Below are 23,853 nucleotides of genomic sequence, written 5' to 3'. Positions count from 1 at the left end.
GATTTTGGAGAGTGCAGTGGGGGTGGGTTGCTTCACCGAACACCACAGATCTCAACAGATCTTCCATCTTGATGTGAGAGTGCAGAAAAAGAAGAAAGTGGAATAAAAATAGGAAAAGGAAATTAACAAAAAACATTAAAAAATGAATACAAGTAGTAAAAGATTAGGAAGCCAACAGGTAACAAATCAAGTGATGCTTGTATTGCTGTCTGCCCTTCATGGGGAGAAGGGCAAGACCAAGAGCTACGGAACACTAACTTGCAGGCTGAAGATGTTTATCTCAGAAAACACTTAGCTATGACGATTTAGTTCACAGGTTTATTGAAAGGACAAACAAGTTGTATAAAGATAGGAAAAATGTGTCCCTTTTCCTGTACTTGTCTTTATACAACCTGACTTTTATTACACAAATATTGGACATCTAAGACAGTAAACGAAGGATACAGCACAACGATCACACTTCTCTGTCGGTGGCCCATTTTGGGAAGCCATTAGCACCGTAGACGATATCTCCCCACGTGGGGAAAAGAGCGCACACCACAATCAGGGTTACGATGCTGGGGATAATCCCGGCGACGATCTGGAACACAATCAGAATAATGTTTTACCTCTGCAGAGGTCAAGAGAAGCTAGCACAGCTTTCTCAGCTGTCAGCAAATAAACATTCCTTTCATGCAACAAACAGAGAAAGAACAATTTGCCCACTTTTAATGAAGTAATTCTGCCATCCATGGTAAATAGAAGTAAAAAATTAAAATCTTCATCACTCAAAATGTATAGATTTTGAGTAATGAAGATTTCTTAAGTTATTTAGCACATGGCACATACCGGGAGAGTCCAATGATATGTTCGGCTCATGTGGTGCATGATAACAAGGTAAGAACAGTGTGGGCACGTAGCCTACTCTTTTCAAATAATACCAAGGGGTTTGCTCGAGGCTTAACCCTTTGCAGTCATATGGATCCGAGATATTTCTGCAGCCAGGACGTACATGTTTCGGGGTAAAGAAGCAAGTTCACAAAATGTTACGGTTTTTTAATTCTTCTTCTTCTTGGTTTGAATAAGCCACGCTTGTTCAACTGTTGGGCATTGGTCTTTGCCCAGTATTGGCACATTTTCTGCCGGTGTAACTCCTTCCTTTCATCAGTCGAGGGGGTACCTTTCTTTCAGGTTTATTCTTGAAATCCATGGACTTCCTTCAGGCTACGTCTATCTTGAAGATCTGGTAGTCCCAGTTCTTTAAAACATCCTTCTCAGTTTCTGTCAGGCAAATGCTACGAATCTCCTTGTTCTGCCAGAAGATGAACAGGCGATTGGTCAGTCTTTTGGGAGGCAGTCTATTATATGGCCATAGGAAGCTACTCTCCTTTTCCTAGCACAATCAGATAACCTTGCTATGTGTTCACAGAGCTCGGAATTGTATTGTCTACAGAATTCTTCATCTTCCTTTACCGGACCTAACATCTTCCTGAGAATTATCCTCACTCTGATTTCCAGTTTCTCCATCAGACCTCTTCAGTTCATTGAAAGACACTCCATGGCATAGAGCTTCTGGTCTGTGACTGGTGTGTATTGCTTCAGTTTCAGATTGCGTGATAGGCATTTTTTGTTATAAGTGTTCTTTGTCAGTCGATAGGCCAGTTCCAATTTGTTGACTCTCATGGATAATGATGCTCTTTCTGATAAGTTGGGTTCAGTCCATTCGCTGAGATACTTAAATTCATCAGTCCTCTTGATTTTTCCCCGTTCTAATAGTATTTCTCTGCTAGTTTCTTTGATTATTGAATTATTATTTCTATTCAATATAAATTTGATGTGCACTAAATAAAAAGGCATATTTCTGAACCTACATATTTTTCAAAATGGGTACCTTTCTGATTAATGTACAGTGAACAAGGTTTACATACTGTAGAAACAATCGAATGTCTCCTTTATATCAGGCAATGAAATGATACCCATATTTATAATGATACCTAAAAATGCCCTCATTTCAGTAATACTTCAGTCTACTTGTTCCATATGGATCTAGGGCTGAGCTGAAGTTTGGTGATTTTATCACATGCGTACCTGCTGGTCTCGGTAACAATTGTGCCGACTAACTCGGTGTCAAAAAATAGGGAAAAATAGTCAATAGGCTCTGCATCATGTGGCAAGTTCATGTTAGGTCCAGAATTTACAGTACGCGTGTTCCTTCAGTTTCCTATCCTCGGACATCACTTCCTTCCACCCATCAACATACGGCAAACTTCCCACGCTTTCATCATTACTGACATTTTCATCACTCGATTGTTCGTTTGTCCCGTGTATTTTGTTCTCAGAATCACTATCATCTGCTGGATTCTTCTCCTAACACTTTGTTTATCTGTTCCTCATCTAAAATATGATACCGCTTTCTATCCAACCTGGAAGGGCCAGCTGCAACCTCGTCTGACATATCCACAATATCTAGGGATTACTCTTGACAGAACTCTATCCTTCAAGAAACATCTTCAGAATACGGCTGCTAAGTTACGATCAAGAAACAACATCTTACAGAAGCTGTGTGGAACCACCTGGGGATCATTAGCATCTACCCTACGGTCTTCAGCTCTTGGTCTTGTGTACTCTGCTGCAGAATACTGCTCATCAATATGGCTGAACAGCAGTCACACCAAATTAATTGACACTCAGCTGAATCACACTATGCGTATGATATCAGGGACAATTAGATCTACTCCCACTTTCTGGCTACCTGTTCTATCCCATATTCCACCACCTCACCTCCGCCGAGAAAATGCTCTCCTACGAGATTATAAGAAAATAACTAACAACAATCAGTTGCCAATCCATGGTGACATGAATGATGTTCTTATTAACAGGCTAAAATCAAGACGCCCACCTGTTAGAACAGCCAGAAACCTAGCAGACGCTAACTTTAATCTGCTTCAGGCCTGGAAGCAAGTATGGATATCCAGTGCTCCATCAGAATATCACTATCTACCATGGCTGAAAAACAAACCAGAGGGTTTTGATCTTCCACGGAAGACCTGGACAACTATCAACAGGATTCGCACTGGCCATGGCAGATGTGGCGACTCCATCCATAAATGGGGAATACTTAATTCGGCGGCGTGCAGTTGTGGTGCTGTGAAGCAAACAGTTCGGCACATGTCCTCTCACTGCCTACCAGGGAAACCCAAGAGACTATCACCCTTGTGTGTTGAATATGTAAATAATTTGAACCTGTAAATACTTCAAATTGTAAATATTATTTATTATTATTGTATCTATAATGTGATGTGTTAGCCATATGCTAAATAAATAATAATAACCTCGTCTGACGCCATGTGGTCGAGCACATGCTGTGTTTTATAGTTTATTTTCTTTGCAGCTTTCCTATATTGCGTGGAGATGGCAGCAAAAGCTACTCCATGGCTCCTTGAACACATCCCTGGGGGACGGAAAATGTGAGTTGTCGACTATACATCAATATACACAAATATAAAGACAGGAACCTTCCACCTAATCAATACTTTTATTAATGTAAGGTGTATAAAACATTTCTATATCACAGTGCCAGTTTTAACCTTTTACTCAGGTCATCTTCAGCTGCTTGAAGAACTTGGTAGTAATAACAATGTACAATTCTAAAACACTACTTATCTAATCATGAATGACACATAATTCAATAAAATAATATTTTATAGTGTTAAAATGTGCTTCATGATGTTGTTCTCATAGTCTAAAATGTTCAATAGCATTCTTGTGACACACTTAAAAACATCTTGAACTGTGTTGATAAAATATTATTACCATTAATTGGAAGAATTTGACATCAGTATGGACCAGTATAGCAATCCTAATTCCAACCTCAACGAGATCACAGATATAGTAAACATCCTCTTTAATACAGCTATCCCTTTCTTGAAAAGCACCTATTTAACCCCTCAAGCGTGCTGCACCCACAGCGTGCTTTATTTCTAGCCTACTCCCAATGTTGAGCGCGGTGTCTAATGAATTTTGCTATAATTTTCAAACAGGTGGACGAAAAATTATTAAAGAAACACCCAATAACAATAACATATTACACTATAATATAAACGTATGCTAACCTGGTTATCCCTGGACAGCTGGACATCAATACTGACACTTTGTGTGATAGATTTCAAAGCACGGGTCCACACAAAGGCCTGGTTGTCCTGGGCAATTTTTGCAGTGGTACTTGGTGTCCTTTCTCTGTCCCTTCTTTGTGCACACTAGACTTCTGAGCAATGCCCATCAATATAAAAAGTGCAAGATACACCCTTCTCTCATTGGCATTAGTGGGCGTCCAGTTCGACAGCCGGGATTTCGTCAGTAATTGGAGGCGTAACCGATGTTGCTGCAAGTATTTATCAGCGTGCGCATTGGTTTCACGAACAATTAGATCTATCAAAACATTGTCTACAAACATTTTGTGAAAGCCAAGTGATGTTCCTTCAGCTGGGTCCATTTTATTTTCACACACACAGTCACAATCGAAAGGTATTGGCGGGTTTATGATATCACAGATGTTCGCATTTCTTGGCGTATTATCATGAATTGTCAGAATCACTATCTTCGCTGGACGTTATCGCGAACTCATCCTCTAAGTCACTGTCACACTCTGAATTACTTTCACTGCTACTATTAATCAGTAAATTAATTATTTCTGCATCACAAATCACTCCGCTTGGACCTGCCTTGTTTACAAACAAACTCGCAGTCCTTTAGCGTGAAACACGTGTGGAGAGCTCTACGAACTTCTCTCGGGAATAATTATTAGCTCTGAGTGTAGCTAAAAGCTGCCTCTTCCTGCCATCTTACGATGAAGCAGATAACTGTTACGAAATCCACGTAGCAGGCGTTTCAAATGTCACGGTGCACCATTACGCCATACATGCTGTGACCTTCGCAAACCAGTGGGCACACCATTGCACTGCACACGCTAGGGGTGTTAAAAAAAAGTTAATAAACAAAATGCAATACACACAAAGGAACCTCCAAAAGACGCCCCGCTCTACCCCGCCTCCTCCGCGAGGTACTTCCCTCGCTCCACTACCCCTCCCCTACTATGCTGCAAATAGCTAGTCCTCGGTGTACATGAAGCAGTGCACAGCGTGCTCCCGACAAACACTTAACTCTTTAACACGTTCAATAGACATTCTCGACTAGTAAAATCACTTTTTACATTCCCTTTTTTCTTTTTCTTTTCTACACAGATTATTTGATATGTCCAATGGAACACGAGTATGAAGAGGGGAGCATTTACACTTACCAGAACTACTAATGATGCTGATGCTGCAAAATATAGCAACTTATAACTGAACATTATGATGTTTAAATATAAATTAAGTAGGTTAATTGCACAATAATAGATGAAGTAAATGAGCGTGTGCATCATCAAGAACAGAGTCTCAGTATACTGGTGAACATACTAGATTATTCTTCACAACTATACTAGATTATTCTTCACAACTATAACTCTCCTATGTACCTTAGAACTTACCATGAGCAATTAATGGAAATAATGTTTTATCAACACAGTTCAAGATGTTAAGTGTGTCACAAGAATGCTATTGAACATTTTAGACTATGAGAACATCATGAAGCATATTTTAACACTATAAAATATTATTTTATTGAATTATATGTCATTCATGATTAGATAAGTAGTGTTTTAGAATTGTACATTGTTATTACTACCAAGTTCTTCAAGCAGTGACAGACAATATAGACTTGACGTCACCAGGCATAATTTAACAATCAAACAATATGGACATATAAACGTAAACATTTTTATTATTTGATTTTATTCAACCTTTTTTTAGAGAATCTCAAGAATCAAGAGCAGGCATTATTCTTTTATTAATATTACATAACTGTTTTTAATTATTGCTATTTTATTCTAAATAATTATAATTTTAATTAAAACAGGTAACAGTCACAAAATGCTAAGTATGTCTCCATCCAGAAACTCAAGATAGACAAGGCAATAAAAAGAGAGAAAAATGTGAGAAAGATTGCAAAAATAGATGTATAATAGAAAAAAAAAAAAAAAAACCCAGCTGCCTTGTTCCAGGTACATCCGAGTAATAATGTGGCAAACAGTAGAGCGTGTGGGTTGTAGAGTCTGGCATTTCCAAAATTGGAAGCAATAATAATGACTCAGAAAAAAATAATTTCATTTGCCCCAAATAATGCAAATAGAGTGAATGATGAAAGTGATTCAATTTGCGACGATCCTGCAAAGTGAATCATATCGCTAAATAAGGTCATGTTTTACAAAATATGGACAGTGGTTGTAATTTTAAAAATTCATGCAGACAATTTACTGACTTTCCAACGTTTGCTTCTTAGAACCCTGAGGAATGGTGAGAAACAACATAGACAGTTTTTAGTGTACTCTCAAAGCAAGGGTGGCATAATTTGTAATAATAATGTTATTGGCCTTACGTCCCACTAACTACTTTTATGGTTTTCGGAGATGCAGAGGTGCCAGAATGTAGTTCCGCAGGAGCTCTTTTATGTGCCAGTAAATCTGTGAACATGAGGCTGATGTACGGTATTTGAGCACCTTCAAATACCACCAGATTGAGCCAAGTTGGGGTCAGAAGGCCAGTGCCTTAAGCGTCTGAGCCACTCAGCCCAGCAGGCATAATTTGTGCCTTATGTTTATTATGTAATTGAACATCAGAATTTGCATAACCTGAGTGATTGAGCGAGTTAGCCATGCAGTTAGGGTTGCGTAACTGTGAGCTTGTGTTTGTGAGATGATGGGTTCGAACCCTACTCCCGCTCAGCCCTGAAGATGGTTTTCCGTAGTTTCCCATTTTCACACCAGGCAAATGTTAGCGCTGTACCTTAATTAAGGCCACGGCCGCTTCCTTTCCAGTCCTAGCCCTTTCCTATCCCATCTTTGCCATAAGAACTATTTGTGACAGTGTGACATAAGTAAAGTTGTAAAAAGAAAAAGAAAACAGGGGTTTAGTGCCTGAAAAAAATGGCCAGTCCCAATTAACTGCTCCTGAAAATTCAGTGAACACAGGAAATTTGTGTTAACTTTAAAAGCTAGAGGAAAAATCACAGGGAGAATAGATAATATATAACCATCTCAGTTTGAGAGAGAAGTTAAATATTGGAGGGATTAGTTAACCAAGTCATTGCTGTGGTCAATAATTTTTCCATACAGATCCTATCTTTCAGTGGTTTGGGTCAGCACATACTGGAAATATATTGATTTGGCTTTAGAGCCAATAGCAGAATTCGATGCTTTTCTAGCTGAACATACAGAACTTTATGGAAACAAAGGGAAATGGAACACATTATATCTTTCTTTTCGGACGTGTGAAGAGCTTCAATTTTGGCAGAAAAGGTGGTGAAGTATATTGTAGACGAAGTGAGGAAAACGAATTATTTTTGCACTATATTAGACTCCACCCCCCCCCCCCCCCCCCGATATTATACGTGTAGATCAGCTGTTCCCCTCTTCTTATGGAGCCACCCAGGCTCATTTTAATTTAGGACTAGATGCTCTTTCTGATGCCAGGCAGAGTGGCCTAGTAAGTGGTCCTGAGGGTCGGGCATCTCGGACGTGCTCAGGCGACTAGGACTTTACAATCCACTGATGGAGATCCTCATTGGGACTATGTGTACGTAAGGGTAGCTTCCTGCTTCACTGAGCACATTCAGAACATTTTAAGCAAGTAATGGAGTCCCACTCCCATTTGATAGGCGAGGGATTCCTTGGAATCAACCTGGTGAACAAAATGGAATTCGATGGTGAGGTATCAATATTAATGGCGCTTGCGGAAGAAAGAAAGTAGAGCTGGCTTAGTCAGCAAAGAGGATGCATCTGTATATATTAGGAGTTCATGATATTTGGGTAAGGGAACAGAAAGAGATAGGAGATTATAAAGTGTACTTGGCGGGTGTTAAAAAGAGAAAGGCAGACTATGGGGTAGGGCTGTTTATCAGGAACACCATTGCACGAAACATAGTTTCTGTGAGGCATGTAAATGAGCGAATGATGTGGGTAGATTTGGCAGTTGGAGGAATTAGGATGAGAATTCACCATGTGAGGGTGCAGATGAAAATGAAGTTGACAAGTTTTATAAAGCACTTGAGTGATATAGTCAGGGTCAACAGCAGGGATAGGATAGTAATCAATACAAGACTTGGAAATAAAACTGAAGGATATGAAAGGGCATACCTGCCAACCCTTCATTTTCCGTTTTTTAACTCGTTTTCTGATTTATTCTTACTCCTTCCTATTCTTGACCAATATAACCTCCAGTACAGTCAATACTCTTCCCCTAGGATAACAGATACATTCTTATGTGCTTGTTTAATTTACGCAGTCTCATTTTCAAGCATATTTATTTGATGGTTTATTTCGTGACTGTATCGTTCGTCGCCTTCGTGAATCATATTTCCTGCTCACCGCAGCAGCGTGTGTGCTTTACAACTGGGAATTCGGGAGGGAACTCGTCCTACAAGCAAGAGAGGCTAGCGCGAACTAGCGACTCAGTTAATCGAGACGAAAGAATGAGTTTGTTTATGTGTGGTTCGCGCACTGTTAACATCATTTCAGCATATAGTTTTGTTGGAGTTGTAGGCCATGTGTTCCCCCTCTGTCAAAGTCACATGTTAATAATGTATAAGACACATTGATCTGTTGTGTATGTGGTAGTTTGGCATATTTCTGTGCATTTGTGTTCATTTTTATTTCAAAATTTTAATGAGCTGCATGTATTTTAGGGAGTTGCATCAGTGACACTTTCTGGTATTTTTTCTTCATGTTATAGCCAACAAACATAACAAACATTATCCTCAAGTGTTCAGAGATACCTATAAAATTAAATTTCCATTCATTTTACAGTCTAATAAAGGGAACTATTATGCATTTTGTTGCGTGTGTCAGCGTGATATAAATATTATTATTCGTGTGTATGTGTCATAAATGAGAATGATTAGGTACATTTTCTTCTTACCATTTCCATGTTTTCTTAGTATAAGGTTTTAAATGTAATGGTCAATTCACATTCTAACTGGAGGTATATAGGCTTTTGCTCCTGTCCTTTTTTCACCTAGACCATGGCGTAACGTGATGAAATCCAAGAATTTAAAAAAAATCTACCTATTTTTTATTTATAAAATTGGCAGGTATGAAAGGGTTATTTGTAAATATGTGGAAGATATTGAAGCTAATAGGAATGGGAAATGTTTGCTGGATTTCTGTGCTAGTATGGGTTTAGCAGTTACGAATACATTCTTCAATTATAAGGCAATTCACTGCTACACCTGGCTGTTAGGAATCAATCAGTCAATACTGATCTGCATTTAGGGCAGTCGCCCAGGTGGGAGATTTCCTATCTGTTGCTTTCCTAGCCTTTTCCTAAATGATTTCAAAGAAATTGGAAATTTATTGAATATCTCCCTTGGTAAGTTATTCCAATCCCTAACTCCCCTTCCTATAAATGAATATTTGCCCCAGTTTGTCCTCTTGAATTCCAACTTTATCTTCATATTGTGATCTTTCCTACTTTTATAAACGCCATTCAAACTTATTCGTCTACTAATGTCATTCCACGCCATCTCTTCGCTGACAGCTTGGAACATACCACTTAGTCGAGCAGCTCTTCTTCTTTCTCTCAATTCTTCCCAACCCAAACTTTGCAACATTTTTGTAACGCTACTCTTTTGTCGGAAATCACCCAGAACAAATCGAGCTGCTTTTCTTTGGATTTTTTCCAGTTCTTGAATCAGGTAATCCTGGTGAGGGTCCCATACACTGGAACCATACTCTAGTTGGGGTCTTACCAGAGACTTATATGCACTCTCTTTTACATCCTTACTACAACCCCTAAACACCCTCATAACCATGTGCAGAGATCTGTACCCATTATTTACAATCCCATTTATGTGATTACCCCAATGAAGATCTTTCCTTATATTAACACCTAGATACTTACAATGATCCCCAAAAGGAACTTTCACTCCATCAATGCAGTAATTAAAACTGAGAGGACTTTTCCTATATGTGAAACTCACAATCTGACTTTTAACCCCGTTTATCAACATACCATTGCCTGCTGTCCATCTCACATCATTTTTGAGGTCACGTTGCAGTTGCTCACAATCTTGTAACTTATTTATCACTCTATAGAGAATAACATCATCCGCAAAAAGCCTTACCTCCGATTCCACTCCTTTACTCATATCATTTATATATATAAGAAAACATAAAGGTCCGATAATACTGCCTTGAGGAATTCCTCTCTTAATTATTACAGGGTCAGATAAAGCTTCACCTACTCTAATTCTCTGAGATCTATTTTCTAGAAATATAGCAACCCATTCAGTCACTCTTTTGTCTAGTCCAATTGCACCCATTTTTGCCAGTAGTCTCCCATGATCCACCCTATCAAATGCTTTAGACATGTCAATCGCGATACAGTCCATTTGACCTCCAGAATCCAAGATATATGCTATATCTTGCTGGAATCCTACAAGTTGAGCTTCAGTGGAATAACTTTTCCTAAAACCAAACTGCCTTCTATCGAACCAGTTATTAATTTCACAAACATGTCTAATATAATCAGAAAGAATGCCTTCCCAAAGCTTACATAGAATGCATGTCAAACTTACTGGCCTGTAATTTTCAGCTTAATGTCTATCACCCTTTCCTTTATACACAGGGGCTACTATAGCAACTCTCCATTCATCTGGTATAGCTTCTCCAACCAAACAATAATCAAATAAGTACTTCAGATATGGTACTATATCCTAACCCATTGTCTTTAGTATATCCCCAGAAATCTGATCAATTCCAGCTGCTTTTCTAGTTTTCAACTTTTGTATCTTATTGTAAATGTCATTGTTATCATATGTAAATTTTATTACTTCTTTGGCCTTACTCTCCTCCTCTATCTGGACATTATCCTTATAACCAACAATCTTTACATACTGCTGACTGAATACCTCTGCCTTTTGAAGATCCTCACATACACACTCCCCTTGTTCATTAATTATTCCTGGAATGTCCTTCTTGGAACCTTTTTCTGCCTTAAAATACCTATACATACCCTTCCATTTTTCACTAAAATTCGTATGACTGCCAATTATGCTTGCCATCATGTTATCCTTAGCTGCCTTCTTTGCTAGATTCAATTTTCTAGTAAGTTCCTTCAATTTCTCCTTACTTCCACAGCCATTTCTAACTCTGTTTCTTTCCAGTCTGCACCTCCTTCTTAGTGAGGGTTTATGTTTTTTCTTTTAATTTTTATGATATAGACCACTATCTGATCTATAGTGAAATAAGTATCTCTAGGCCTAGGATAGAGAAAGTGAAATTGGTCTGCAGATACATAAGGGTAGAAAATCTCCAGGACAAAGAAATTAGAATTAGATGGATATGATTAGTGAAAAGTTTCGAACAGTGGACAGTAAACAGGTTCGGGATATAGAAAGAGAATGGGTGACATACAGAGATGCTGTAGTAGGAACAGCAGGGGAATGCCTAGGAACAACTGTGTGAAGATGGGAAAAAGTGAACATCTTGGTGGAATGATGAAGTGAGAGCAGCTTGTAAACGTAAAACGAAGGCTTATCAGAAATGGCTCCATCAAGGGCAAATGCAGACAGGGAATTGTATGTAGATGAAAGAAACAGAGCAAAACAAATAGTTGTTGAATACAAAAAGAAGTCATGGCAAGATTTTGGTAATCACCTGGAAAGGCTAAGTCAAGCAGCAGGTAAACCTTTCTGGATAGTAACAAAGAATCTTAGAAAGGGAGGGAAAAAGAAAATGAATATAATTTTGGGTGATTCAGGTAAACTCCTAATTCCCAGGGAATCATTGGACAGGTGGAAGGAATATTCTGAAAATGTTCCGAGTATAAAAGGATATCATCCTAGTGATGTCGCAAACAACCAAGCTCATGGGGAGGAGGACAATGATGTTGGTGAAATTATGCTTGAGGATAGTAAATAAACTCCATTGCTCTATTGACATAAGGCAGCTGGAATGGATGAAATTAGACCTGAAATGGTGATGTATCTATAAGCAAGGGAACTGGAAGGATTGCAAAGTATTCACTGGTATCTTGGAAAGGAGAGTGCGATCAGTGGTAAAGAGTAAGTTGGATGAAAAGCAGTGTGGGTTCAGGCCACGGAGGGGCTGTCAGGATCAGATTTTCAGTATGCACAATTTTTTTTTTTTTAATGCTAAATGAGAAATAGAAGTTTATGTTTTGTAGATCTAGAGAAGGCATATGACAGAGTACAGAGGGAAAAGATGTTTGTCGCCGCCATAAGACCTATCTGTGTCGGTGCAACGTAAAGCCCCTAACAAAAAAAAAAATGTTTGCCAAACTGGAGGGTAGATTATTACAATCAATCAAAGGCATTTACTGTATGTGGACAGTTGGGCTGCAGTGAGAATTGATGGTAAAATGAGTTCTTGGTTTAGGGTACTTACAGGGTTAGACAAGGCTGTGATCTTTCACCTTTATTGTTCATAGTTTACATGGATCATCTGCTGAAAAATATTAACTGTCAGGGAGGGATTCAGTTAGGTGGAAATGTAGTAAGCAGTCTGGGCTATGCTGATGACTCGGTCTTAATGGCAGACTGTGCCAAAAGCCCTCATTCTAATATCTTGGAACTTGATAGTAGGTGCAATGAATATGGTATGAAAATTAGCTTTTCCAAAACTAAATTGATGCCAGTCGGTAAGAAATTCAACAGAATTAAATGTCAGATTGGCGATACAAAACTGGAACAGGTAATTTCAAGTAATTAGGATGTGTGTTCTCTTAGGATGATAATATAGTAAGTGAGATTGAATCAAGGTGCAGTAAGGGATCAGTATTCTGTAAAAAGGAAGTCAGCTATCTTTACATCAGTCTGTTTTCAGACCAACTTTACTTTATGGAAGTGATAGCTGGGTGGACTCAGTACCAGATATGAAAGTAGCGAGCATGACTTTTAGTAGAAACAGCTGGGAACAACAACGGTGGGTATTCGGAATGAGGAGATAGAGGTTAAGTTAGGAATGAAGCTGTACGCAAAACCGACTTCGGTGGAGGGGTCATGTGAGGTGAATGGAGGAGGATAGGTTACACAGGAGAATAATGGACTCTGTTATGGAGGGTAAGAATAAGAGCAGAGGGAGACCAAGATGATGATTGTTAGACTCGGTTTCTAACGATTTAAAGATGAGAGTATAGAAGTAAATGAGCCCACAGAAATAGAGGATTGTGGCAGCAGTTAGTAAATTCACAGACTGAGCACTGAAAATCATAGCAATCTATAATGAAGATGTATGGATGTATATTTGTGCTTATTATATTCAGATTGATATCTGAATTAGAGAAAAGTTGTTGGAAGGGTTTTATAACAAATTTGAGTTCCTATGTAATTTACCTGGATGAGAAAAATAATGAACTATTAAAATATGTTAGAAAACCACAAAAGTGTTACAAATATGACTTGGAAGAATTTTTGAGTGATGAGTTTATTAATTTTATTAAAGCATATGTTATGAGTAAATCCTCCTTAAAGGTTCAGTAAAACAGAAAGTGAACTGTCCATGCAGCCAGATTGCACTGCCTGCTGCAGGCACTTTCTGCTGCAATATTGCATCATTCTGGTCAAAGAGAATGCGAGCTGATCTGGCGGTGCGATCAAGACTGCAGCGGGCAGTCTTCCACTTGTAATTTTCTACAGAGTTTGCATGGGCAGCAACGAACAATGTCTCCAGATGACACAGAGAAATTAATTGATCTAGTGCATGGTCATGAACACTTTTATGGCACACCGATTACAACAATGTGTCAGAGAAGGCAGAAACGTGGAAGCCAGGTATTTATTTACTTACTTACACATTTCAATTGAATAAATAAAGAAATGACACTGTAAAGATAAAATATATGAAAAACCAGTCATCAAATGAAATCAATTCACGGCACTTCGCTAGTTTTTTATTTATTTCATGCACCCCTTCTCTTTTTCATTTTGCTTTACTCAAAACAAATAGAAGGAGTGAGGAACTATTGGGCATTTGATTAAAATGAAACTAACACGAGTTCAAGAAAGAAGATATTGAATGAAGTTCGTACACACTTGATTGCGACTGCTTGCGTTCTGTTGGACTACCCCGGTCCCTGACAGTCTGCTCTCTGTTTGACTGAACCTTAAGTTCATTGTACAGAATGTTGCTTAAAAACTACATTCAAGATCTATCTCCCAATTTAGAGATTGCATTACTGGTACCAATATTTTTGTCAACCGTTGCAACCAGTTGTACAGCTGATCGCTCTTTCTCACTCCTCAAAAGATTCGTGTCACAAGATCAAGTCAACAGTCTTGCCTTCACTTCCAAGAATTCTGATGTAACACTGCAGCCAAATTATGAAAATGTGATCAATGAATTTGCATCAAAGAAAGCACGCGGAAAACGACTCGTTGCCTGACTTGAGTTTGGCGAGTTCAACGTTGTTGTTGTTGTTCTTATTCATCTACGTACAGAAGTAACTTATTTGGTGGTGATACATTAAAGTCAAAATAAGGGGTGGAAATATTCTCTGCCCAGAGGTGCCAAGCAGCTAAATTTACCCCAGCATTTAGCGTAATAGTGTATGTCCATACTGTTCATACAGCTTACTACTGGTGGTGATGTGCTGAGGAAGTTGCTTGTGTGTTTCTAAATGAAGTTCCTGGCTGGTTATGGCATTGAGTGTATGTAGCCTACAGATGTGCGTAAATCATTTGGATTCAAAAAATCTGACCAGTTTGGATCCTTAGTTGGTCCGTATTGACTATAGCTCATTCCACACTAAAAAAACAGTATTGCTGTTATGGACCTACAAGGAGTGAACACACCCCCTGTTCCACACATAATTCCTAGTGATTAAGGAGTATTATAATGTACTTGTACATTGTATTATGAAAGAAAGAAAAAATGATGAGGCGTTTTTTGCCCTGTGTTATTAAAATAACCACTTAATATTTTCTATTTCATAAACGCATTCGCAGGGAGGAAGCACAATGGTGGGAACAGCCATCGCTTTGTTGTCTTCCTTCATTTTCTTTCTGTGTCACTCTGGTACATGTTATGCGTAATCCGTTACTCTGTGAATCCTGGCAGCTTATTACTGTTGTAGTGAAGTCGTCTATTAATGTGATGCGTATGTGTTTTTGGTCCTTATATCAGTGTGTACTTATTTAGACATGCTGTTCTTGGAAGCAGGCTTGTATGATGCTGCTGTACCTGTACTCTATATCGGGAAGGGCAGTAATATAGCCTTCCCAATAGGGTTCCACACTTCATTCAGTAGTACAGTGTTATGAACGGAGCTGTGTTATTGCCTTTCTAACTCATCACCAGAGGAGTAGTGAACAACCCACAATTCACCTCTTTTCTGGGTGTATTTCACTAAATCGTTCTCTTCTTACCAGCCTGATCAACCTACCACATTCTTCAATGAGCCCTAGTTTAAACTCCTTGAGGACTGTCACCAGTGAAGTAGAAGAGCTGTAACTCAAACCCACATCTTCATGATTTTCCAGACAACCTTGAGCAGAATGAGATTCAACTTCCAAAGAAATAACTTTCCCTCCATCAATTTTTAGAAACCTCTAATGGACCACCTACCATTTGTTTGGTGCGGATATTGACCATACCGGCGACTATGGCATTGCCTGGAGTGCCCACGGGCATCATGAAGGCGAAGGAGCAGCATAGGGTTACGGGAATCATCAGGTACATGGGGTGGATCTCGATGGCTACGGCCTGAATCATAAAACAAAATTTATGTCACAGGTTTTACAAAGCTAGATCATCAAGAGAGTCGAGAAGCTGAAGTGCTCATCAGTTCCATACAATACAGTTATTATCTGAAACTAAGGTCGTCTTCAACCTATTTTCATTGTTGAGGCCTGTTCTGGCTGTCAGTAAGTTTGACTCAAGTCTAAAGTAAGAAAATAGAGTATTTTTCTCTCGGCGACAAATTTAAATTACATTTTCAGCCAGTCAGTACCTCACAGTATCAGAGTACAAGTCACATACAGTAACTCAGGCTCAAACAGTTTAATGTATCGGAAATCTGTTATGTTACCAAGGGGCTCATAAATGAACCTGCAGCAATTTTCTGGTACTAACTTCCCTTTTTCAATAGAACTACACAGTTTTCTACACCTAGCATTAAGGGTCTTAGCCAAGGTAAATTCAGGGTGTGATTATTTTTAAAATCCGACGAGTACTTCTCAAGAAAATGGAATGTCTTTGAACGTACTTCATTTGCTTACAGCAAGTAGAGAGATGGATAATCCCCCTAGTCAGTATGTATGTTAATTCTCTTCTTCAGCTCTATAGGTTAAATTCATATACAGTATTACATTAAGACCTAATGAAACAGAGGGCACCAACTAACAAAAATAAAACTGTTACATGTACAATATGACATATTAAAAATTGATAAATAATGGTATGGAAGTAAAGTTCATCTTGTCATCTCCATATAAACTCGACATTGGAGGTATGTCTATGTAGATAAAATGTTGAGCACTGTTCCAATATGATATCAAATGTGTCTTTCTTAATCCAGTACTCTCTTATCGAAATCAAACTGATTATCCAGGAACCTCACATAGTCGATATTATAAAACAAGTGGGTGTGCAAAGATGACATGTGACTATCAGAGGCAACTGACGTTCGAAGGGAATGGCTTGACAACTTGGTTATACACCATTTTATATTAGTTTTAGTATGATCCAATGTGATTTCATTAAGGGAGTGTTGGATTAAGAAGGACACATTTGACGTCATATTGCAACAGTGCTCAACATTTCATCCACGCAGATACACCCCTGATGTCGTGTTTATATAGAGATGACAAGATGGAATTTTACTTCCATGCCATTATTTATAAATATTTATTACTAGCTGATGTACCCGTGCTTCACTACAGAATTCTACATTGTATACAGAAATTCTAGGTTAGGTAGTGTACACGTTGTGAGCAAGATTGCATTAAACTGCATAGCTCTTAACGTTACCCTAGAAACGCAATGGAGAAGTCACCAAACGTCTCTTCTCATATGAAGACTGTTGGGGAATTTTCATTCTAACGGTAGGCCCGCTTGCCTACTATCAAACACAATCAAGTTGGGAAGTTTTCATTACAATTTGTAGGCACTCAATCTCCACCTGCCTTTTTACATCCTCAGAAAGACTTTCTCCTAGGAGTACCCGATGAATAGGAAAATCTCATTTCACTACACTGGCAGCGGAAAGAACTGACTTGGAGGCAAATTCTTCCTCCAAGCCAGAGGGGAGAACCCGTCTTCACTGTTAATTTGGAATAAAATGAATGTAGAATTTAATAAAAGTGAAGAGGAAGAAGCTTTTCTTAACAAACAGTTATTTAGTGAACTGTGGTACTATAATTTGGAATAGGCCTAAATTGTAATTCTAGACCAGGTCATACTACTACTACTACTACTACCGAGCTCGATAGTTGCAGTCGCTTAAGTATCCAGTATTCGGGAGATAGGTGGTTCGAACCCCACTGTCGGCAGCCCTGAAGATGGTTTTCCGTGGTTTCCCATTTTCACACCAGGCAAATGCTGGGGCTGTACCTTAATCAAGGCCACGGCTGCTTCCTTCCCAGTCCTAGCCCTTTCCTATCCCATCATCGCCATAAGACCTATCTGTGTCGGTGCGACATAAAGCCAATAGAAAAAAGAAAACTACTACTACTAATATTCCTTGAGCCTTTGCCTTAAATGTGCACATGGCTCATTCAAAACAGAGTAGGGATCGAATAGCTGGAATACTATGATGAACCAGAGGAATGGCATGCTAAAGAAGAAAGTTTCCTAACTCCCCAGCTATTCCCTGCCAATATTCAGTCAGGCTGTTACACTCGGTACGCAGCAGTAATCCCATCTATCAGAGTTCAGTGGCAGCATAAGAGACAAAGAACATCACAACAAACAATGGTCAATATAATTTTATTGTTGATCAATTTTAGGAGCCTTCGATATTGTAGACCTTGGCATGTAGTTTTCTTCCGACTCTGAGATACCACTCTTATCATAGTCGGTACGGTAAAACTGAATAAAACAAAATGATTGGAAATTGTATTCTCCCTAACTTTTGTTATGCAGTACTTTTCAATAGGACCAATAACATAGGCACTTAAAAATTAAATATTTGATGCCTTCCCCTAAACTACAATTTCATCCAGGGTGAATAAAATTGTTTATAGCTTAGACTGTACTGTAGTTTATAATTCCCCGACTCTATATACCGATTTTCATTAAATTATGTTTAGCTGGTATGGTAAAAATGTATAAGACATAAATGATCGGAAATTAGGACCAGTAATAATATAAATATTTGAGAATTAAATTTCAGGCCTTCCCCTAAACTACCATTTTAATCAGCATGAACAAAATAAATTATAGCCTAGATTGTAGTGGTTCATCCCCCGACTTTACATACCAATTTTCTTTAAATTCCCTTCAGCTGTTTTCACGAGATGCTTGTACATACACACATACATACATACAGACAGAAATTACGGAAAAGTAAAAAGTGCATTTCCTTGTTACTGTGGACATGACCGATACAGAAATACCAAAAAGCAAAGCAAAGTCTTCTCCGTACAGGCCATGAAGGCCCTGGGAGGGGTGGAAGGTAAAGGCTTCCACTATCTGTAACCTCGGCACTTGATGGGGTAGAGAGGTTAGCTCTACGCCCGGCCGCCTTTGCCCCCAGGAATTAACCTGGTACTCATTTTTGGTGTAGGCTGAATGAACCTCAGGACCATATGCACCTCCGGAAGTGGAAATCTCATTTCTTAAATTTTACGACTTCCTGACGGGGAATTAAAATTATAGATTACGATATTCCTGACGGGGATTCGAACCCACGTCCTTCCGGGCGAACCGAGCACGCCTTTACCGCTTCGGCCAGGCGGCCCTTGATATAGAAATACCATTCTTTTCAAATTCTGCGCAATGTACAGACAAAGCTCTTATTTTATATATATAGATGTTATATTGTACATGTTACAGTTTTAGTTTTCTTAGTGGGGGGCCTTGTTTCATTAAGTCTTAAGGTAATACCGATAATTCGAAATCGGTTAATTCAAAATCCCACCTGATTCAAACAAGCTCTCGTTCCCAGGAACATGAGGTATGGTTTTTCACATTATTTAAATTGTTTAATTTGAAATACTACGGATAATTCGTAATTTGAAGAACAATGTCGGTCCCATTACCAAAATTCAGACTTTTAATTCAAAACTGCCTTTCTTTATTTATTTATTTAATTTTTTAGCCAACATAGGACTACTTAGTCAGGTTTATGGAGGTTTTTCTTCTTTTTTTTTCAGCCCAATACTGTTTCATCCTTTCTGAACGTAATTTTCTTTCTGCTCCCGGAATCAGTCTTCCTATCCTCTGCTTGTTGATTTTTGTCTGTAGTCTAGTGTGTTTATCTTTCAATATTTTGAGTGTATTTGTTTTGTATTTTAAATCTTCTATTGTAATATGCAACTCTCTCATGTCTTCTTTAAGTTCTGTGATCCATCTAATATTATTCTTACTCTTCCATAATTCTTCTATTGATTCTATTTTCTGGTGACCGTATTCGATAGCCTAAGAATGACATTCGTTTCTTTTTCATTGTGCTAGTCACAGGTTCTATTTCTTTATAAACTGACTCATTGGAAGCCAGTCTCCGTTTACTTGATAATTTTTATTTAAACAGGTTCTCACTATTCTCCTTTCTACTCTATCTATTGCAACTGTGTTTGTTGTTTTGAATAGTGTTTCACTTACATATGTAATTTGTGACTGTGTGACTGTTTTGTAGTGTTTCAATTTTGTTGCTATTGAGAGAAACTTTTTATTATATGTATTCTTGGTAACATTCTGTGCTGTAACCAGTTTATTTATTTTATTTTGCCATCATGGTTTCTCGTTCAGGTTATATGTGATTTCACCTAAATATTTAAATTTTCTACAATTTTTATTTCTTGGTCTCCCAGCTTAATTTTGTTTGCAAGTGGAAGTTGAGTTAGCATAATTTCTGTTTTTTCAAATGAAATTTTCAAACCAATATTTTGAGCTATTTCCTGTTAAGATTTTATTTGTTGTTTTGTTTCTTAAATATCATTGGCCAGAAGAGCTAGATCTTCATCAAATCCTAGACAGTTCAAATGTATGTTATCCCTCTAGGTTCCAATTTTTATATTTTTTGAGTTGTTCTTGTACCATTCCCTCATAACGTACTCTAGTGCACAGTTAAAAAGAGGAGGTGACAATCCGTCACCCTGTCTTAAAACCAGTTGTTACCAAGAATGGTTCAGAAAGTTCTCCTCTGAACTTAATTTTAGAAATTGTATTAGTTAGAATAAGTTCAATCAATTTGATTAGCTTTGGGTGAAGTCCGAAATGTCTTAAAATTTTTAATAATGATGGTCTGTGGATGGAGTCGTAATCTTTCTTGAAATCTATAAATGTTATTGAAAGGGGCTTGTTTTATTTTCTCTAATATGCCATGTCTAGCTTCAAAGTTATTATTTGTTCAGAGCAGCTTCTCCAAGGTCTGAAGCCTCCCTGGTATTCACCTAACTCTTGATCAAATTGTTCTTTAATCCGATTATATAGCATCTTAGAGAAAATCTTATACATGCACTCAAGGATGGAAATACCTCTATTGTTGTCTCAATTCAAAACTGCCTTTACATTACTAAAAAAAAGTATTAACAGAGTAATTTAAATTCAAAATTGATCCACGTCACAGTGAAGCCTCTGTGGCTCAGGCGGCAGCATGCCAGCCTCTCACCGCTGGGTACCGTGGTTCAAATCCTGGTTATTCCATGTGAGATTTGTGCTGGATAAAGTGGAGGCAGGACAGGTTTTTCTGCGGGTACTCTGATTTTCCCTGTCATATTTCATTCCAGCAACACTCTCCATTAGCATTTCATTTCATCTATCAGTCATTTATCATTGTCCCAGAGGGGTGCAACAAGCTTCAGCAGCCGGCACAATTCCTATCCACGCCGCTAGATGGGGGCTTCATTCATTCCATTCCTGACCCGGTCGAATGACTGAAAACAGGCTGTGGATTTTCAATTTCATCCATGTCATGGTAGAACACATCTTCTGGAATGTGCAGGCGTAGTTGTCTGCACTTTCACTCACTTGGTGTGTTTACAGTGTGCTTCGTAGTTGCTAAGTTCGAGTGAAATCGTAATTCTTTTGTATTCAGCGTTTTAAGGAACGGCACAATATCATGTAGCAGGCAGTGTGCTGAGAAGCAGAATCTGCGAACACTGGAGATGCCGACAGTTGGTGAAAAAGTGTGGCACACATAAACTAATCAATTCGTACGCACCGAACAATATTGTGAATGCCGATGAAACTGCATTATTTTAGGCCAACCCCAAACGGCACGGTTTTAAAGGAGAGAAGTGCCAGCCAGGAAACCGTACAAGGGTGGGGTCACTGTGCTGTGTTGCTACGCACACGGAAGCAAAAGACTTCCTCCCCTCGTCATAGGAAAGTAGGATAAGCCATGATGTTTTAAGGGCATCGGGTACTTTCCATGGAAGTACAAGGAATCTAAAATGCATACATACAGTAATCCAGTGAACAAAGCACTTGCACAGGGAAGCCAGCATAGATTTCTCCTCGTCTTTAATCATGGTATTTTCTTTCTTTCTTTCTTTTGTTGCGTGAGGTTATGTTTGCCAGTGACTTATTCAAGTGCATTATTTGAATACTGTAAATGCACCTTGTTGGATACAATTTGGAAATAGTTTTTTCCAAGGCATTTGAAATGTTTAAACTGTGAATCAACGATAATTGCATGCAGTAATGGTTCTTAGAATATTCTGTGATGCGGCAATGGTTGGCATTCCTGAATTACGAGTTGGCAGTTAATTCAAAATCACATAATTCGAAGTCTGATTTTTGTGTTCTGACTTTGAATTAATGAGGTTTTACTGTATATGACTTTTAACCTATATAGCTGAAGAAGAGAATTAACATATTTCTCGAAACATGTACTCTATATATTCTAAAGTGTGAAATGTAAATAAATTTTTAATACATAGTATTGACTAGACAGATTATCCATTCCTCTATTTACTGTGATTAAGTCAATACTGGCCATTATGGTCAAGATTATTAATAAAAAATTAATTTGCTTATTGCTTACATCCTCTGAATTGATTATTTTAAATATAGTGGTTAATCCTGTCCGTATTGACTTATATTTAGTTTCTATAGAACACCTTCCCGCTTTGTCAATACTTTACATATTTTATTATACTTAATTACCGTACATGTTTCGAGAACTAACTACTCTCTTCTTCAGCGGTGCCAAAACACCTTACGAGGTGAGCTGCTACTTGTCGCTATGCTGCCGGTTACGTAATCGGTCACTGACAGCAAGCAAAGGAGCAAGGGCATGTTTGTTTGGTTCAGACTACTGTAATGTTATTTTAATTTGTGGATAAATTTGATAACCAGTAGAAACTGAAGAATTTGACAGTGAAAATTGCTAGCATGGTCGGACCTAATTAAGAGGAGGAAATTCCGATTTATGTGAAAGGTCTCAGAAATATAGCAGACTTAAGGAAAGGAGAAATTTCAAGAAGACAGAAGAAAATATTTTAAATTCAACATATAGCGACTAAATAGGTGTTATTTATTTTATGAATTGAAAATTATTCTATTTTAAAGTGTTTTACTAAATGACAAAGTAAATGTAAATTTAGATGCAAAGAAACATTTTATTTCTCTTTTAGATGTAAATAAGGACTTAAGTTCCAAGAGCAGAGCAGATTTTAAATTTTAGCATATAATGACTAATTTAATAGGTTTAATTCATTTTATGATTTGAAATTTTCTATTTTAAAGTTTGTAGTAAATGACATAGTAAGTAAGTAAAAGTTGAAACACAAAAATATTTTAACAATTTCAAGATTTATATATAATTTATTGTTCTATTCATAACTACATTTGTATAAATGAATCAAGTCCAAAGATTTAGTTTAGATGTTTTGGCACCGCTGAAGAGGAGAGTAGTTAGGTCTCGAAACATGTACGGTAATTAAGTATAATAAAATATGTAAAGTATTGACAAGGCGAGAAAATGTTCTATAGAGAGAAAAAACTTACATCCTATAACGAAAACTAAGTGTTTGCTCTACTGTGCCCATAAATACAAAGTCTGTATGATTTAAAGTCTTGAATGTCGTTGTAGATAACAGGTAAAGGAAACATGGATATGGGACAGCATTGTAACATGGTTACTGTAATCTCATCCTAGTTCGTGAACCGTGGTCCTGAGAGTCGGGCATCTCTTGTGCTTGAGCAACTAGGATTATACAATCCACTAGTGGTTTTATAGGAGAGATTCTAAATGGGACTATATTGTGTATGTAGGGCAGTAGCCTACTTCATAGAAAATTTATGGAGCACATTCAGAATGCTTTAAGCAAGCCTCAGACCTGTGGGAGTAATGAAGTTCCACTTCCATTTGACAGGCCAGGGATTCCTTGGAAACAACGAGGCAAATGAAATGGAATTCAATGGGGAGCCATCAGCATTAATGAGGCTTATGGAACAAAGAAAGTAGAACTGGCTGAGGCAGCAAAGAGGATGTGTTAGGAGTTAATGATATTCGGATAAGAGGAGATATCGAGGAAGATATAGGAGGTTATGAGGTGTCCTTAACAAGTTTCGAAAGAGGAAGGGCAGATTGGTGAGCTAGGATTGTTCATTAGGAAATACAGTTTCTGTTAGGCATGTAGATGAATGAATGATGT

At 38.1% G+C, this 23,853-nt stretch overlaps 1 protein-coding gene across 1 annotated transcript in view; it reads right to left on the bottom strand.

Annotated features, from left to right (window-relative positions):
• Nucleotides 1–454: 454 nt before the first annotated feature.
• LOC136886799 (protein I'm not dead yet-like) overlaps nt 455–23,853 on the bottom strand; it is a 98,049-nt gene continuing 74,650 nt past the window's right edge. Inside the window, exons 12-13 of the mRNA XM_068230968.1 lie at nt 15,656–15,793; nt 455–580 (exon numbers count right to left, since the gene is read on the bottom strand). Of these exons, the coding sequence (XP_068087069.1) occupies nt 455–580; nt 15,656–15,793 (264 nt within the window). The remainder of the gene's footprint in view (nt 581–15,655; nt 15,794–23,853) is intronic.

This window comes from Anabrus simplex, chromosome X (assembly GCF_040414725.1).
Source record: "Anabrus simplex isolate iqAnaSimp1 chromosome X, ASM4041472v1, whole genome shotgun sequence".
In the NCBI taxonomy this organism is placed as follows: domain Eukaryota; kingdom Metazoa; phylum Arthropoda; class Insecta; order Orthoptera; family Tettigoniidae; genus Anabrus; species Anabrus simplex.
This window is presented reverse-complemented; position numbering and strand designations above follow the sequence as displayed.